Genomic DNA, 19,890 nt, shown 5'->3' with positions numbered 1-19,890 from the left:
AGTAAATATGAAGTTGAGTCTGGAGAGAACGTTAAGAGAAAAGATTAGGGTAAGGTAGGAAAGGACAGAATTTCAGGATTTGTCTGTTATTGCTGTAAGACATCTGGTCATGTTCTTGCAAACTGTTTAGTGCTGAAAAAGAAGAAAGGAGATATTATCAGAAGCTTGTATTCAGATGGTTGAACTTAATGAGAACGGATGGTTCATTCCTGGTTAGGATGTTTTGGATGTATTCAAACCTTTTGTATCAGAGGGCTTGATTTTAGTAAAGGAAGGAACTTCCTAAGTGCCAGTTAAAATTCTCAGAGCCACTGGGGCTGCTCAGTCGTCATTGTTGGAGAAGCTCTTGACCCTTGATCAAAAGATGAACACAGGAAGGAGGTCTTGGTGGAGATATAGAATCAACGGCTCTGCACAAAGTAGTGTTGAATTCAGAATTAGTTAAAGGACTGGTTGTAGAGGGAGTTATTTCAAAGTTGCCCATGTGAGGAGTCTCATTCTCACTAGGGAATTACTTGGTGGAGGATAAAGTTGGGTCAGTGTTGATATTAACAAATAAACCAAGGATGAGGTTGACAAAGATAATGAGATATACCCTGCATGTGCTATGCCAAGGTATTTTTTTTATCTAAGAAGATGATGAGAGCAGAGGAAGATCCAGTTGATAGAGACTTGCACAGTACTTCTGAAATAGTCTAGAATGAGCATGATAAATTTGAGAATCAGGATTTGTCTTTGTCAAGGAAAGAGTTAATTGAGTAGCAATAGACAGATTCTGATCGCACTGTCTTGAGGGAGAAGGCTGTGGATATGGAGATTAAGGATATTCCCTGTGGATATTACTGGAAAGGTGAATTGTTAATGAGTAAATGGAGACCTTGTGATGTCCTTGCAAATGAAGAGTGGGCAGTGATTCAGCAGGTGATCATTCCTAAATCCTACCAGAATGAAATTTTAAATCTGGCCCATAATATACCTTTGGGAGGTCATCTAAGTGTAAAGTAGACCATGAATAAAATTTTGAAACATTTTTTTCTGGCCTGGTCGAAGGAAGAATTTTGTAAATTGTTGCCAGACATGGCACCTTTGTCAGGTTGTGAGGCAACCTATCCAGGGTCCTCTGGTAGCTCCCTTGCAACCTACTCCTGTTGTTGGGGAAACCTTTCACTCTGGATTGTGTGGGTCCCCTGCCTAAAACAAAAGCTGGGAATCAGTACATGTTAACAATTATGTGTACAGCGTTCAGATTTCAAGAGGCTATACAATTGAGGAATATCAAAGCAAAGACAGTAGTAAAGGCTTTGCAAATTTTTTAATCAGTTTCTTTGGGTTACCTAAAGAGATCTAGAGTAATCAAGGAAGTAATTTCAGGTCAGGACTGTTTCAGGTGGGATTAAATAGATCACTTCATCCTAAAATTCAGGGAGCTTTGAAAATATTTCATTCTACTCTTAAAAATATGACGAGATTAATTGCCTGGAGAACAGAAAGGCTTGGGATGAAGGTATCCATTTAGTGTTATTTGCTGTAAGAGAGTTTCTGCAGTATTCATTAGATTTCAGCCCTTTTGATATTGTGTATGGACATCAGGTTAGAGGAGCTTGAATCTTGTTAAAAGAGCTGTGTGTTAATGAGGATGTACAGTTGGATTTTCTGGATTATGTTTCTAAATTTAAAGATGGTTACAAGAAGTGTGGGCTTTGGCTCAAAAATTTAGAAGTGGTTCAGGGTAAAATTAAGTGAATGACAGGAAGTCTCAAGTGAGAAATTTTAAGACAGGAAATAAAGTGTTAATTTTGCTCCCAATCCTCTTAGAGCAAAATTTTCTGGACCATATGAAGTAAAATCAAAACTAAATGATGTTAACTATATGAGAAATATTCCACATCATAGATATAATACTCAGGTTTGTCACATTAACATGTTGAAACCTTACTATGGAAAAATGGTAGTGGAGAAAAGTTTGAATCAGAGGCATTTAGTTGTTGACAGGGTTGAGGAAGTTATGGATCATAAGATTATGCAAACAGAACCTTGTGAGGGTGAACTTAAAGAAACCATCATTCCTGTGCACCTCACTCAACAATTTTGGAAAAACTGGAGGAAAAGTTAGGCCACCTTAAACCACAAGAAGAGAAGAATTTGCTTTTGAAATACACAATTTCATTTCCTGATGTGTCAAAAAGGTCGTCAGTGATTTGTCATGATGCTAAAGAGGCGAGTTCCATAAAACACCCTTATTGAATAAATATTGAAAAGAGTAAAATAACAGATCTAGAGGTGGAATACCTGTTGGAAATGATATTATTAGACCTTTGAACTCAAATTGGAGTTCTCCTCGAGTTTTGGTACGTAAACCAGATAGAACTGTTAGATACTGTACAGATTACAGAATCTAACTCCCTATCTGCTCCTCAATCTCTGTACTATTTTGGGGGGGGGGGGTGAAGGTTGGGGAGTTTCTATAATATACATCCAGTCAGGTTATTCTCTCCTTCCTGTTCCTGATTTCCACCCATCAGACTCAGTAAATAATCCCTCCATAACTTTCCACTTTTGTGCAACTGTGATAATATCCCTGATCAGCAATTCCCCTCCCAGTCTTTTATCTCACTCCCTGTCTTTTTTCAAACATCTAAAGCCAGCATGTTCAACAGCCATTCCTGCCCAAAGACAGCTAAATTTCTGTAATGGCCAGAATCCGGCCTTGTATTGACAAATGCAGAGTTCATCTCTATTCCTAATACTCCTTCCACTAAAGTTCACACATTTCAACTCATCCAACTTACTGCATTTATGTTCCATCCACTACCTGACCTTCCTCACAGTCTCCTTATACATAGCATCTACCCTTTCACCAACTGTTCCATTATCTGACCTAACACTCTGGTTCCCATCCTTCTGGCTAGAAAACATAAACCCTCCCAACAGCTCAATTAAACCTGCTTGCAAGAATATGGGCCCCTTTCCAATTCAGGTGCAACCAATCCTTTTTGTACAGGTCATACCTTTCCCAGAGGAGATCCCAAAGATACACAAATCTGATATTTCACAATAATTTCTCCCAACCATGAATAATCATACAGGTATGTATGTCATTATGTTTCATGTTCACATAGTGGTGTTGACAAAAAAATATTAATTAATTATGGAATCAATAATTAATGTTTAAATGTAGTAGATTTTATGACCAGAACATTATAACTTCTGCTTTGATAATTCAAGGCATAGAACACAACATTCCTACTCAAATACATTTTACAGCATTGAAGTGTATTGGGTTAATAAAAAGATTAAAGTTTCACAACAGTGAATCATGAAGTTTTAAGAAAACAAATTAAATTAATTTCATACTTTACCGCCAAAGCATGCCCAACTCATCAAATTACAAGGTGGAGTACTTGGGTTGATTCAAAATTATACAAACCATGGTTTATTTCAATTAATTATTGAAGATAAAGTATATCCTACAAATATTAAAATCTGTTGAATTTCAGCTTTTATCTGCTGAAAAACTTGAAAAATTTGTTACTATTCAAATATATCTGCTGTTCATATTACAAAATAATTAATCTATAACTCTAGTTAATTATGACAAAGAGTTCTAACATCATGAGGCCACAAAGAAATTGCACAGAATTTCTTATAATCTACTTTTGGCCCAATAACTTGAATAAATGCACCCTGCTTGTATACTAAATGTAGTATTACATGACAATAATGGAACCTTTAGTGTAACCAAAATGGAGTAAAGTTGTTCCACATTTAATTCCTAGATGGTTGTCAATTCATTGATCAAAACCTATTAGAAATTGGCCAAATCCTTTTGGGTTATAAGCATGGGAGATCAGCTATTCTGAAGTTCTGTGATGGGACATGTTAGGTCTGCTTTGTTCATGAATGAGTGAGACAAACACCAGGCTGAGTCGAAATCAGGGTTCTTTGTTCTTTATTACCGGATTGTAACACTTGCGACTAACAAAGTTAGTCGGAGAATGCATTCTGCCGTTATCAGCAAAATGGTGATTTTTTATACCCTTGGATACATGCTTAGAACATCATCATATCATTACTTGTCCAATGACTAAAACTGTTGCTATCCTTTTCCTGCTAGCTTCCTGCCTCTCAATCCATCAATGTCTCTCTTAAACTGTTGCTATCCTTTCCCTGCTAGCTTCCTGCCTCTCAATCCATCAATGTCTCTCTTAAACTGTTGCTATCCTTTCCCTGCTAGCTTCCTGCCTCTCAATCCATCAATGTCTCTCTTATCTTGTAAGTACAAGGATGCATTCTGTTACTCCTTAGTACTGGGTGACTCCTTCTCCGGTCCCATCTCATGATGTTTTACCTAACAGGAGTACAAAGACACCTCCCCTTCTTGTTACTGCCCTGTACAGGGTAACTCCCTACACATTCCCATCTCATGATGTTTTACCTTACAATCCCTCCTTTGTCCTCTTTAGAGGACAATCTCGCCCTGACTATGCTATCACCGCGTTACATTAGTTCGCCTATTATTGCCAAGCTCTATACGGGTTCTGTTCACAGGGCAGTTCGGCTGGTGGGCGAGGGCTCCCCCAACCCTCCTTTGCGTACACCCCCCATCCGTCACCCCGATCCCATTGCCCGTTTACAAGTTTCATCCCATTTGCCCCCAAGCAAAAAACTAGCTAACCCCCCGTACATTAGTAAATTCCCAAGTTAACATATGGTCTACAATCTAATTCATAATACTTGTTCTACAATCTGATTAATAATGTTTGTGTTACAATCAATGTTATAATACTTGGGTTACAAGCAAGGTTAAAATTATATGTGTAACAATCTAATTCACAATCCCTCCTTCCCATCACATTCCCCTTCAGACTCCAGATCGATCTCAGCAACTTTCTCCGCCTCCTGTAATGTGAGATAGTCTTGCTCCACAGCCTGCACAGCTTGATATTTCGGAGGCAGTTCATCACGGTCAGCAAGGGCTGTCTCTATGGTCCTCGTGACCAGCGTTCGAATGCATGGAATACAACAACAGCCACAAGTGATAAAAATTGATACAGAAATGAACAAACCCAGCAAAAGTTGTCCTAACAATGTGCTCCATCTCCCAAATACTCCCTGTAACCAGGATAAAACAGGATTGGAGACTCCAGACTGGGCTTTTAATTCTTTCGCCAATGCCCTAAGTTTCGTTAACCCCTTAGTGAGTGATCCATCTGGCCCTGTGTTATTAGAGATAGAAGTGCAGCATAGATCTCCAAACATAGCACACACTCCACCTTTCTCTGCCAGGACCATATCAATCGCTATCCTATTCTGAAGTGTCATAAGGGAAGTTTCTGACAGTTGTTGATGTATTGCCTCAACAACGTCCCTGGTCAAATTTGCAAGGCGCTGGACATTATAGTGAATAAGGTTGATCCTATTAACATTTTTATTTACAGTGATGGGAAATATTGCACTAAAAACAGGAAAGCTTTCAAACCCAGCTGCAATCTCATCGGCTAATTTAAATTCGTCCGGAATATTCCGGGCTTGGCCAATGGCATCAATCCATACCCCATCAGGGTTCCTTCCTCCCGGCCCCAAGAGTCCAACACTCCTCCTTTTTCTCCACAGCCAACTCTCTGTGTGGCGCAATTCTAGGGAATCCTCGTCTCCCTCCTGCATTTTGACAATCAGCACTGGCGCATTAAGGGTTACTAGAGCACACCGACCATCCCAGTTAGCGGGGAGCCAGTTGTACAGCACTCTTCCTCCACAAAACTCATCTGTGTAGTCATTCAATCTGCTACAAGTCTCCTTAGTTTCAGATTCATTTTTTTTGTTATGGGACCTCAAAATCATCCCCTGTATATGTTCATGATAACCAGTAACCTGTTTGGCTGCCCTGTCAGGCACCCATGTGGCGTTTTCCCTGCTAATAGTAGGTCGTCTACATACTGAATCAGTGTAACATCTTCCGGGAGCTTTAATTTCATTAGGATTTCGCTAAGGGCCTGATTGAACAGTCCTGGACTGTCCTTATAACCCTGAGGTAATCTAGTGTATGTGTACCGATGTGCTTGGTAAGTGAAAGTTAACCAGTCTTGCCATTCCTCAGCTAAATTCAAGCAGAAGAATGCGTTTGCCAGATCAATGACAGTATAGTATTCGTGCTCCGGACTCAGAGCCCTAAGTGCTACATATGGGTCTGGGACTGGTCTCCCGATGGTCTTGGTAGCCAAGTTAATCTCCCGGAGGTCGTGTACCATCCTCCAGTCTTTTCTACCCGGTTTGGGAACAGACATGATGGGCGTGTACCACATACTGTCAGGTGCCGCCCTTAAAACCCCTGACTCCATTAACCCTTCTATCGTTCCTTTAATACCCTCCTCCTGACTGGGCGACAAGCGGTATTGTTTTCTCCATATTGGTTTCTGCCCGGGGTTGGCCAATTCTAGAAATACCTCTCCTTTTATTACTCCCACATCATAGGGCCCCGTTGTCCATATATGTGGACTCAGATTAGAAAGATATTTGTCTGAGTCTCTGTGATCAATATTTTCTCCTTCTATGGCTCGGTCTCTTTCTACTTTCTCATTCACTACCTGGTCCCATGCTTCAATATTCAGTCTGACAAATTTTCCTCCCTCCGAGGTGGAATATCCCGGGATTTCTGTCTGCCTGTATTCACACCCTATCGCTTCCTTTACCATCGGACCCAGCTGTCGAGCGTGATGATCTTTGTCAATACCCAAGGTCACATGAGGCACACTTTCTACTCCTAAGCAGAACCACTCCATTTGTTCTTCTGTCATGACAACCATAGCAGCTATTCCCTCCTTACCTACAAAGATAAATGGACAATGTATCGTTTCTGTCTTCCCTTCTTTTAGAGAGTCCCACCTCTCCTCATATTCCTGGTCCGGGTGGATGGTGTAGTTTAATGTAACATGCATAGGATCTAGTGGATAATGGTAATCCCCATACCGAGGAATACTGGCCCTCCACTCAAAAAACTGTTTAATCAGCCCTGGGCCTGGTTCATCATACAGTAGCCGACTCCAGAAAATACTTCTGAAGCGTTAGATGGGGTCATTACTATAAACTGTCCTCCCCTTCTTATTGTATCCCCTGGGTATGTTAACCGAAGGCCCTTCTCAGAACATTGTATGGTTATTCCTAGTTTGGTAAGAATGTCCCTTGCTAATAAATTAATGGGGCAACTTGGCACAACCAGGACAGGCGTTTTAACCCTTTGTCGTCCAAATGTCATGTCGATGTTATCTGTATAGGGCTGTGTTTCCCTTATCCCGGAGAATCCAATTGTAGATAATGTTTTGCCCGAAAATGTGCTCCCTGGGGGTTTTTTAATCACTGTCGTAACTGCTGCCCCTGTGTCAACCATAAATTCAATTTTTTCTCCATTTACCGTCCCCCAAATTTTTGGTGGCTCCCAGGGAGGCGTGATTTTTGATTCTCCAGGGCACCTTCAATAATCAACTTCAGCACCTTCCTCAATATAGTCATTACACTGAGGTGCCTGGACTTGTTGATCACTCTGCCACCCCCCGATTCTCTGGGGCCCATCAATATGTCCACCCCTACCCCTTGCTTATCCTCTTAAGTTTCCTCCTCTTCCCCGATAGCCTCTAATAGAGGGTAATCTTTTTCCCCTTGCTCTCCCAGCCTCCGGACAGTTCCGCTGGTAGTGTCCAGGATTTTGGCAGTACCAGCATACTGCATGTTCCCCTCTATACATTGTACCTAGCTGTCTTTCCCAACCATTTCTTACTTGGGGTCCCGGATTTATCATTGGCCCCATGACCTGTGGGACTATCTGTTGGGCCGCTAATTTAACCCCTATATGTTCTATGGCTCTCACCAATTTATCGGTTGTTTTGTCCACCTCCTTCTGGGACGCACTTTCTGACTTAGCATGCTCTGATTGACGATGTCGTTTGATTGCATGTGTCAGGTGTCTTTTCCACAAATCCTCTGACATTGTCTCTAATCCCACAATGTCCCTTAATTTTGCTTGAACCGTAGCAGGTAGTCCGTTTATTATCCCATTACGAAAGTGAGCCCTTCCTAAGGGGCTGTGGTCGGGTCTTTCTCCAGTCCCTGTTTCCCATAAGTCCCATGCTCGAGTGAAATACTCGTGTGCAGTCTCTCCTTCCTTTAGTTGAAGGGTTACCAAGGCATCCAAACTATAGGGTGTAGGAAATGTTTCTCTAAGTGCTTCCCAAAATTTATTCCGAAGTGGGTTAAATTCTATTTCATCCCCCAATTTACTGCTTCTTACAATTCTCTCTATTTGCTTCAGGGCCCCTTCTGCCTTTAATTTTATCATGATAGTTCTGACATCTGCGAGTGCTAATTGTTCTTGGCAGGTTTCTCGCTCAAAACAAGAAATCCATGGACTAGCCCCATTACTCAACGGAGGTAGTTTTTTCATTAAACTCTCTAAGTCCATTCGTGACCAGGGTACATATTTTTGAGTTCCCCGTCCCGTGATCAGTAATGGGCATTGATATCTCAATTTTGGGGATTTCTGCTCCTTCTTTACTCTTGGCATGCATTTATTTATCCCACCTTGTTCTGACTCTTCTTCGTCACTGTCACTGTCCCTATCAGCTTCCAATGTCTCAGGGTCAAAGGTATATTGGTCACGTTCATCTCTAAGATAATCTTTTCGGCCATAGTTTAGTTGTTTCACATCTTTCTCTTTTGTTCTAACTATGTCCAGGTAGGCATGTCTATTTTTCTCCCTCCCGAGTCTTTTCCTTTTACTTTCCTCCCATGGTGGATCGTATCTCGTTTCCTCATCTGTACTACACTTTTCGTCCTTTACTCCTATTACCATTCCTTCAGCTTTAATTTCTCCTGACAGTGTTGTAGTTATCTTTTCCACTTCCTTAAATACACCTACCATTAATTCTTTTTGATCCTCACTGATCTGCCCCAGCACATTAATATCTCTGTTTAAGTTTTTAATGTTATCCTGAACCTTTTTCATGTTCCATTTCTGTATCTCTAACTCCTTTTCTATTTTCTTGGACTCCAGAGGGGTCTCTACATCTATTACTCCCCCTTCTATTTTTATTAAAGGGGCCTGTACCTCGTCTGATGTGTCCCTATTCCCGTGGTTCTTGTCACACCCCAGTGTCTCAATATCTGAATATAAGGGACGTGACTCCAGTGTCCCATCTGGGGTGCCAGAGAGAGAGAGAGAGAGAGAGAGAGAGAGAGAGAGAGAGAGAGAGAGAGAGAGAGCATAGCGAGAGAAAGAGATAGAGAGGCAGATACACAGAGCACAAGAGATAGAGAGAGAAAATGCCTTGCACTGGCCCCACTGGGAGAAAAGTCTTCAGATTAACACTTTCGTTTCAAAGGTTTTAAAAGGTTCTCATCCTGTGATCACTGGTCTGGATCAGATTGGGTCTCCCACCACTGGGAACTATCACTCCTTCCTTCCCTCCCACCTCGAGTGAGCTACACGTCAGCCCACAATGTCTGCCCTGATCCCGCAATGGTGGGGATGCGGGAAAGAGGGAGGGAGAGAGGATAAAACAGGATCCCATTTGATGCGGAGCTGGAATTGTGGGCACAAAATTAAAACCAAATTGTATTTCTCTGCCCTGCCCAACCTGGGGATTTCAGGGCAGCACCGCCACAGATTGGGATTGGGAGGGGGAGTGGGTGAGAGAGGAGGGGGGGGAGAAGAGAGAGAGGGGGAGAGAAGAGAGAGGGGGGAGGGTGAAAGGAGGGAGGGAGAGAGCAAACCCGGACACTTCGTGGCTGGAAACTGGAAACAGGCACTTTTCCTTTCCCTTCTGTGTTTTGTTTCTTCCAGCTTATCTAAGACACTACGTTTTAAAATTTTTTTTTTTCTCTCACCTGTCAGGAACATCTCAGTGCCCCCGGGTAACCAACCCCTCTTCCTCCAGCGGTCTACACATTTTCGGAGCATTTTTTGTTTTTCCAATGCCGCATTACTGGTATTTCGCTCCTCTAATTCCTGATTAATTTCCTTAATAACTTGGTCAAAAGTCTTAGCAGGCAACTGTACAGCCATAGCTGCGGGACCGCTTTCTAATGCCTGTTTTAATTTAGGTTTTTGTCTGTTTAGGGGATCTATGTCAACGAAAATTGCTTTTAAAAATGTCCCCTTGCAAGCTGGATGACTAATATCTTTTAAAAGAACAGTCTCTAAGTCTTGTCCTCCAATTGACTTCAGACTGTCCTGTATACTCTGATTGCTCGTTTTCCACTCTCTGTTTTCCCAAAGGGGTCTGAAAGTTAAATTACAACTAGAAAACCAAATATTTGGGCTATACTTTTGTCCTGTTTCCCTGTACCAATCTATGAATTTACGTAACTTTATCTCCTTGGTGATGTTGGGAATACCCTCATTTAACTTATCAAAAGTATTTCGAATAAACTGGGTGTCTCTTAGGAGTTTGTCAACTTTTTCATTAATATCTCCTACCTGATCCGGACACAGCTGTCGCAGCCTTCTGTCGTCGTTCTTGTTCACCAGGCAGGCGTCCCTGAGTACTTTTTTTGTTGTCTCAAGGTCTCTAGTGTCTGCTGTGGTATTCCACCACGGCGAATTGGGGAAATAAATTCTTAACTTCTCAAGTGTACAGACATTATCATACCTACCGGACATTTATAAGTCAGTCTCTCAGATACAATTGAGGCCAATAAGCCTGAACCTTTGTTTTCTTTCAAAGCCCAACCTTCACGTGGGAGATTTCTCCTCTTAATAACCAGTTTAGGGCAGAAAACTCAGGTCCTCAATTGTTTATAGACCACCTTCTCACTCTATTGGACTTTGCAACGACACAATAAAGACTTTTAAACTCTAGTAGTTTCTTGCGAAGCACTTAATAAATGTCATTCAAACACCTTAAGGACTTTTATCTTGTCTGTAATCACTTACGTGTTACAATCCTGGCATGCGACCTTCAATTGTGGTCGTCTAATTTGTCCGATCTCCAGTTCTTACTGACAATCATAAAGATTTAAAAAAAAAAGAGAATTTTGTTAAAACAGGCTTCTCTGGACCTTTTTATCAGCCGGCTGAGATGATTGTCAGAAAAAACAGAAACCGTCGTCCAGTGTTCACTCACCCATCACGTCGGGGTCACCAAATTGTTAGGTCTGCTTTGTTCATGAATGAGTGAGACAAACACCAGGCTGAGTCGAAATCAGGGTTCTTTGTTCTTTATTACCGGATTGTAACACTTGCGACTAACAAAGTTAGTCGGAGAATGCATTCTGCCGTTATCAGCAAAATGGTGATTTTTTATACCCTTGGATACATGCTTAGAACATCATCATATCATTACTTGTCCAATGACTAAAACTGTTGCTATCCTTTCCCTGCTAGCTTCCTGCCTCTCAATCCATCAATGTCTCTCTTAAACTGTTGCTATCCTTTCCCTGCTAGCTTCCTGCCTCTCAATCCATCAATGTCTCTCTTATCCTGTAAGTACAAGGATGCATTCTGTTACTCCTTAGTACTGGGTGACTCCTTCTCCGGTCCCATCTCATGATGTTTTACCTAACAGGAGTACAAAGACACCTCCCCTTCTTGTTACTGCCCTGTACAGGGTAACTCCCTACACATTCCCATCTCATGATGTTTTACCTTACAGACATCACACACAAAATCGAACCCTGCAGTCCTGACCCGTATTTTGCATACTGAAGCAGGCTTTACTCAAGAGGATTAGTGTCTACTTTCAAATTATTTTGTTTATTTATTTAGAGATTATAGCACAGTAGCAGGCCCTTCTGGCCTCCCAGCCCATGTTGCCCAAATACACCCATGTGACTAATTAACCTACTAACTGTGTTCATCTTCGGAACATGGGAGGAAACTGGAGCACCTGGAGAAAACCTATGCAGTCACAGGGAATATGTACTTACAGACAGCAGCTGATATGAATCCAGGTCACTGGCATTGTAATAGCATTGTAATAGTATTGCCCTAACCGCTCTACTAACCATATTTAAAAAGAGATCATGTTCACCTGGTTTGTGGGCAGTGTGTGTAGGCCTGCAACTTCTTCCAGGTAGGTTCTTCCCTGATTTCTTCACCTCATATTCCTGATATCCTCCAGTACTACACCCATCTCTCATCCTTTCAATGATAATCCCCACCTGCCCCGATTATTTCCTGAAATGTTCCCTGCCCTCTCCCCCTTCTCCCCAAACCACCATCCTTTAATTTCCCACAATTACCTGATCATCTCTCCTAACCTTCCTCAATCATATCTGGCTGATCTTTCACACAACAATTTTCTTCCCTGTTGAGCAAGTCAAGCACCCACCTCCCCAAAACAACATCTCCACTGCAATCAATCGCTTTCCTCTATCTCCTCCCATGTTTTCTCTCCAATTTGTAATTATACTTCTCAGCAAACTATCCTCTTCCTTTTGGAGGCACTTCTTCCACTGCCTCATTTCCTCCTGAGATTCATTAGCTGCAGGAGTTTACATTTGAATAAGTATCACTGTTCTATTATGAATTTTGCTTTGGGATCTGTGAGTGAAAAACCATATCCCTGGCTGGATGTTGCACAAAATTTAAATACGTACAGGGACAATTTTATCTTTCTCTTGGTGCCAAATCCTGCTAAAATCTGCTTTTGAGTTTTTACACTGAGCTTACTCCCTTACACACATTCTGGTTCTCTTGCATGTCCAAATCTCTTCAAAAACACTACATCTCTCAAAACTTATCTCTGCAATTCTAAAGCTAAAACTAAAAAGTTTGGACACGTTCAGAAACCTCAGATACTGTCATCATTTCTCTGCTTCTACAATTCTTCTTGTTTCTGAATTACTTTATACAATCAGCGTTATTACATGTAACAATAGGATAAAGCTGCTCAATGGAGTGGAAAGGGAACAAAGATAGCTGGACTTGAGAGAAAATAAAGAGAATAAAGTAAAAACAAGAAAGACAAATATGTGAAGGTGAAATCACTGAAGAATGTTGATATAACTAGCAGGTAATTATATTGATAAAAACTTTGAGTTACCAATTTTGGAGGATGATCTTCCATTAACAAAATGGGTGAGAGGTTTCATAATTCTGATTTTTTAAAATCAGTTTTAAAAAAAAATTTCAACTGCTTCTGGACTACACTTCAATCAGAATTTTAGGCTGATGAGAAGAGGATGGCTTCTGAGAACATATTCCAGAGTGAAAAAAAATTCAACATTGTTTTCCCATGTGAATAAAAAAGAATTGCAGGATAGAACGGCGTTTTTACATGATAATGTTAATTACAATAAGTACGATGCATCAAAATTGATACTTGCTGCTTTCAAATATTTTAAAAAAAGCAATATACAGTAAAATATGGAAAGAGATAAGAAATCTAAAATATAGATACATAATATTCAGTTACCACTGTGGAAGAGAGAAAAAAGCAGCTGGAGTAGTATAAAATCAGTTTAATAGGATGAACTTCAAGAGCCTGATAGCTGTTGGAAAAGAATTGTTCTTGAGCCAAGATATGTTGGCCTTCAGTTTTCTCCATCTTCTTCCTAAAGATAGCACTAAGAACAGATTATGGAATACATAAAAATGTAAGTCCCAGGAAGCAAAGATATATAACCAATGTTTTGGGCCGGAGCTCTTCATCAAGGTATGATCAGAAAAGCAGACAGGTGCTTGAATAAAAAGGTGGGGAGGAGGGAAAAAGGAGCAGGGGGAGGAGCACAGGACAATAAACAAGAGGTGGATATGGGTGAGAGGACAAAAGTTTTTTAAAAAGTTAAGAAGTTAGAGGCAAGGGGATAGCAAGAGGGAGAAAGAGAAACAGAAAAGAAACTGGTAAAGTTGATGTTACTGCCATCTACTTGGACACATCCCGATGGAATATTAGGTGCTGCTCCTCCAATTTGCGGGTGCCCTTGATTTGTCAGTGCATGAGACCATTGAGAGTGCACCTGGAAGCATTTGCAGTATAGCATTGCTTTGTCCTATTAAACTAATAGCTAACGCGCACTTTTTCAAAATAGTTTAGGAACTTTTTTTCCCAAATATATTTAATATTATGTATCTTGTTACAGAAATACAAGTTAAAATGATATACAAGTTTTTAAAAAATGTGTATTAAAATTAATGCTATTAAATTACTCACTGATCAAGTTGCCATACTAGATTCCTGTGGACATAATACATCAAACCTGTAAATCCTAAATATCACTCATAATTTTATCTTGAATGACAAGATGCTGTTGTAGATTTGTTCCGTCATAGAAATATAAGATTTCTCAGAAGTATCCAGGAAATACAAGGGCTCAGTTATTATATTAGGATTAAATGCTTCTTCTATCAAATTGATTTTTTTTCTCTTGAATGTTCCAGTGATCTCCATGGTTTTCTAAAGCATGTGAAGAAAAGAACTGGTTACCATTCAGATTTTTTTTCACAATGGAAACATTCATTGATAGCTACATATCCATTTCACTCTTGTATTCACTTAAACAGAAAGGTTCAATGATTGCAAAATGAGCATCTGTGAATCTGAGTTAATGCATCATTCTGTGTTGGCTGGATACCAACATAATTATAAGACGCTTGGAGCACAACATATCTTAAACCAGGTCAAATAGTCCACAGACTTGTCCTGTGACATTATGAGGGAAAGGAGTTATTGATAGGCTCTGGATTCTGGTGTGGTCCTGATCACGAGATGATGGAATAAGATCATGGAGGGGGTGGTTTCTGGATCATGAGGAGTCTGGGTGCCAAGTTCATGTAAGTGGATGGGAAACAAATAGGTCACAATTCTAAGAAACCCAAAAGCTGCAGATGCCAGAAGCTTGAGCAGACAAAGATTTACTGGATGAACTCAACAGGTCAGACAACATTGACGAGTAGAAATGTTCAGCCAACATTTTGGCTCTGGGCCTTTTATCAAGACTAGAGGGAAGGGGGTGATATGACATTTATAAAAATAGGGATGAAACTGGGGAAGGGGATGATAAGTGACAGGTCAGAAGGTACAAGGTGTAAAGATAGATAGAGAGGGAGACCATAAGGTGGTGAGTGAAGAAAAGTTTGAGGTAGGGACAAAAAAGCAAGTCTAGGAGTAGATGTCCCATATGGTTTCGAAGTTAGACAAATATAATTTTTTTTTTAAAAAATATGGCACTCATATTTACAACATTTTGGGTTCCATGTTTAATAGGCTCTCTGAAGACCTCACTTCTTGGCAAACTCCAATAGATTTTATTGTAAAAATGTGTTATTTTCTTGGCATTCTCTGGTTTTTCTATCACTTTTTTTTCTTTTCTTTTTTTAGAGGTGGGAGTGGGTTGACAGGGTGGGATGATATATACCACATGCGTAAGTTTTTTTGCAATAATTTCTAGAATTGAATGTAACTATTATTGTGGTTTAAAATTTATAAATAAAATATTCAATAAAAAGTATAGCGGTAGATGAAAAAATGGAAACAGTGGAACCAGATGAGGGTGGGTGTTACTTAAGAGTAGAAAAATATTCATGCTATTAGGTTTCAGGCTGTCCAAGAGGAATATGATGTGTTATTTTTTTTAAGTTTACTTTTAGCCTTACCCTAACAATGGATGAGACCAAGAGCAGACATTGTTATAGTAATGGTTAGGGGAATTAAAATGGTTGGCAACAGAAAACTCAAATTTAGAAATACAAATGTGATTCCGATCCTTTTTTTTAGGTCTATCCAAAATAGTTTCCACCATCTTTTCACCAAAGATTCTTAAACTGTGCATTTAATACATTTATAAAAGCTTGTTGTAAACATCTAAACCAGTGGTTCTCAACCTTTTTCTTTCCACTCATATACCACTTTAAGTATTCCCAATGTCATAGGTGCTCTGTGATTAATTAGTAAGGGATTGCTTAAGGTGCGTATGTGGGTGGAAATAAAAAGTTTGAAAACTACTGTTTTAATTGTACTTAATTGACTCGTTATGTGCACGGTTTCCTAACTCCAAAGGAAATAGGCCAATGACAGTTTTTCTTAAGCAAAATATTTCAGTAACAATTGGGTTTAGAGCATTGATTCTCAACCTTCCCTTCCCACTCACAGACCACCTTAAATAATCCCTTACTCATCACAGAGCACCATTGGCATTGGGAATACTTAAAGTGGTCTGTGAGTGGAAAGAAAGAAGTTGAGAACCACGGGTTTAGATGTTTACAACAAGTTTCTATAAATGTTTCTATTAAATGCACAGTATAAGAATATTTGGTGAGAAGATAGTGGTAACTATTTTGGAGTGGAAAGAAAAAGGTTGAGAACCACTGATTCTAAATGATTTAATAACATCTTCAAGAGAAACAAAATTTCACCCTTGGTTGAAGTGTGATGCCAAAACTATATGGTTATTTTTTTTCCACATAATGTTGCTTGACAGTGCAATTAGGTGGACACAATAAATTAAGTTTTGTTAGTGCTGTCCTTGACAGCAGAAAATAGAACCAGGAGTAGATCATTCAACCTGTTGACTTCATTCAGATATTCAAAACGATTAACCCTAATCATCTATCTCAATACTCTACTTGTCCTCACCCTCTTTGCATCTAGAAATTGAATGGTCTAAATTGACTCCGAACAATCCTCTTACCAACTCTTCTCAGTACCAGAACAAATTTTGTCTTTTAATGCTTTGTTGTTTTATAAGTCAGTGAATTATGTTATTCCTTGTTTTTGTTGTTCACAAGATGATACATAATATATATATATATAAATTTCTGTCTTAACTTTTTTGTATGCTACTTTAAATGAAGACAGATATGAAGATGATGTCCTCTTGCATTATTCACCTATGATCAAATATATCCTATTCATACCTTGAAGGGCGAATAACCCCTTTAGTGAGGAGTCAAAGTTCATTAATATGTTAAATTGATTCAAATATCTCTAAACATTAACCTGGATCCTTAGGAAGCGTGGATAGGCAGAGCTTGGCAGATGTTTCAGAACATGGTTATACATTTCTTTTCCATCAAACTCTTGATCTGGTTTCAGTTTGATGGCTGCCATTCCTATCCTGCCTTCATATCCTGTAATGAACAAGTAAAACACTTCATTAAATTTTGGCCACAGTTTAAAAATAAAAATAAATAATTAAACATTCGTCCCATTGCTAATTTTTCTATACACTCTCATTTGCTCAAATCTCACATTTAGTTTGAATTTAAATATACCACTTCATTTATTCTTGCCAAAATTCCATTTACAGATGAAAAATAGATAATACTCTAATATGTTAATAATTTCCTATCTTCATCCCTTCAATACTAATGAGAGGGATTTAATGTATAAAATATTGATTTTCTGGCATACAATGGTTTGAACTATAAACTCCCTCTTAAACAGTTCATCTCTGGTTTATTCTCAAGAATTTCACTTTTTGCCTTGCATGCATGATGGATTTTACAATTAATTTTTAGCAAATACAATTATGACCAAAATTTCAAAGTTGTACATGTTTGCTTCAGAGTAATGATAACCACATAACACAACATTGACAAAGGAGAGACAAGAGAGATTTTTATTTGTCATTGGCCCATTTCCTTTGGAGTTAGGAAACCGTGCACATAACGAGTCAATTAAGTACGATTAAAACAGTAGTTATCAAACTTTTTATTTCCACCCACATACCCACCTTAAGCAATCCCTTACTAATTAATCACAGAGCACCTATGACATTGTGAATACTTAAAGTGGTATATGAGTGGAAAGAAAAAGGTTGAGAACCATTGGTTTAGATGTTTACAACAAGCTTACTGGGAGGAACTCAACAGATCAAGCAGCAATCTGTGGGAGAAAAGAGTTGTTGACGTTTTGAGCCAGATCCCTTCATCAAAATTGAGTGAGACAGAGAGGGAAGATAGCTCACATATTAGTTAGTTGATAAGGGTAGGGGAAAGAGAAAGGCAGGGAGAATGATACAAGCTGGTTGGGGTAAAAACAGTTTCCAATATTGCAAGATTAAGAAAGATTGGATTTTTAAGACCAAGTGAAACAGTAAAATAATCACAAGGAATAGTAATCAGAGGATAAAAGACGAGTAGCATAGTTTTAAGCTTAATGCAACAAAATATGTAAAGCACAGATCACACACAGTGTTAAATCGATTTTTTCCACATTTTCATCAGCCTTCTCAAAACCATTCATTAGTTTCCTTTGGTCTCAGTGAACCTTTTGTCATAGTTAAGGTTTAAAAAAACACAGGAGAAGCTTCCTTGAAATAAATTATTATTCCAGAGGGAATTCCTTTAAACCTCACCATGTTGCCACTTCCTCAGCATTTTTGAAACTAATTAATAACTTTTCTCAACCCTGTGCTTTTATTTCCCCACATTCTCATCTTCTCTCCCCAGATTCTGCCAATCATCTATACACTTGGGGAATTTACAGTTGCCAATTTACCTAGCAATTCACAGATCTTTGCATTGTGAGAAGAAACATGTGTGATTACAGACAGAATGTGAAACTCCTTGCAGACAGTTCTGGAGATCAGGATTGAAGCTGATCAATATCACAATGAGGTTGTGGCTTTCTTAGCTGCACCTTTCTGCTGTCTGAAATACTTGTGGAATACAACACCACCAGATGATGTACAAAGTCTATTATAATTAATATATGATTAAATCGTATAATATAAGTATATACAGCTGTTCTTCACCTGTAATAGCTACCCCATACACGTTGGCTTCTTCCACCATGTCCAGCATTTCCATTATATCAGCCACTTCTGTAGTTGCCACATTTTCCCCTTTCCACCTTAAAAACATTCAGAAAGGTTAAGTACTTTGTAATTTTGTAAGACAACAGGTAAGTCTAATATTTTTAGGTTCAAGCATGAAGCACACATATTTGCTGGGAAATTGGATCCACGTACCCATGTTTAATACATAAAGGGTTCATTAAAATGTTTTGCTCACATCAGATGGTTTCACTGATCATTTGCAAGTCAATAACTTACTACTAGGAAATTAGCCTGGTTGATGTTTTCTCAGCATCATAGCACACCTGTTCCCTGCTGAGGAGGAACCTGAATTGGGGGTTCAGGAGGCTGGGGTGGGAGTTAAGGAGGCTGGGGTGGGAGTTAGATCCAGTTATCATGTTCTCTTTGGATACCAACAATATAGGTCACATCAAGAAAATGCTTTTGCTGAGAGAGGTTTTGTAGTTGGGTCTAAATTAGAAAGCAAAACCACAAAGGTAATAACCTAAATTTGACACAGCACTGATAGGATCAGGGAGAGGAATGCATGGTTAAGAGAGTGGTGTTGGAGAAGGATTTTTTAAATCATTAGACCAGTGGTTCCCAAACTTTTACTTTCCACTCACTTACCATTTTAAGTATTCCCTATGCCATAAGTGTTCTGTGATTAGTAAGGGATTGGTTAAGGTGGTATGTGAGTAGGAAGGGAAGGTTGAGAATCACTGTTCTAGACCCAATTATTACTGAAATATTTTGCTTGAGAAAAACTGTCATTGGCCCATTTCCTTTGGAGTTATGAAACTGTGTACATAAATCAATTTGGAATGATTAAAACAGTGGTTTTCAAACTTTTTCTTTCCACTCACATACTCTGGTTTTTCTTCAGATCGTATAAATCTTTCGCCTTTTACGAAAGCAATCACTTACTAATAATCACAGAACACTTATGGCATAGGGAATACTTAAAGTGGTATGTGAGTGGAAAGTAAAAGGTTGGGAACCACTGCATGAGGCATTGGTGTCAGTACTGGGGAAATGGGGAGTAATTTTATTGGGTTACTGGGTTATTCTGCATCTGAACCTTGCTTTGATGAATCAAATAGTGAGAAAAAGAGATGAGGCTCTAAACTAATAGAGTGAGAGGGAGATGGTGATCCCAAT

General features: G+C 39.3%; 1 protein-coding gene across 1 annotated transcript in view; it reads right to left on the bottom strand.

Moving 5' to 3' along the window:
- Window positions 1-14,101: 14,101 nt before the first annotated feature.
- slc27a6 (solute carrier family 27 member 6) overlaps window positions 14,102-19,890 on the bottom strand; it is a 94,095-nt gene continuing 88,306 nt past the window's right edge. Inside the window, exons 8-10 of the mRNA XM_069927991.1 lie at window positions 18,688-18,785; window positions 16,929-17,059; window positions 14,102-14,387 (exon numbers count right to left, since the gene is read on the bottom strand). Of these exons, the coding sequence (XP_069784092.1) occupies window positions 14,211-14,387; window positions 16,929-17,059; window positions 18,688-18,785 (406 nt within the window). The 3' untranslated portion in view covers window positions 14,102-14,210. The remainder of the gene's footprint in view (window positions 14,388-16,928; window positions 17,060-18,687; window positions 18,786-19,890) is intronic.

This window comes from Narcine bancroftii, chromosome 1, assembly GCF_036971445.1.
Source record: "Narcine bancroftii isolate sNarBan1 chromosome 1, sNarBan1.hap1, whole genome shotgun sequence".
In the NCBI taxonomy this organism is placed as follows: domain Eukaryota; kingdom Metazoa; phylum Chordata; class Chondrichthyes; order Torpediniformes; family Narcinidae; genus Narcine; species Narcine bancroftii.
This window is presented reverse-complemented; position numbering and strand designations above follow the sequence as displayed.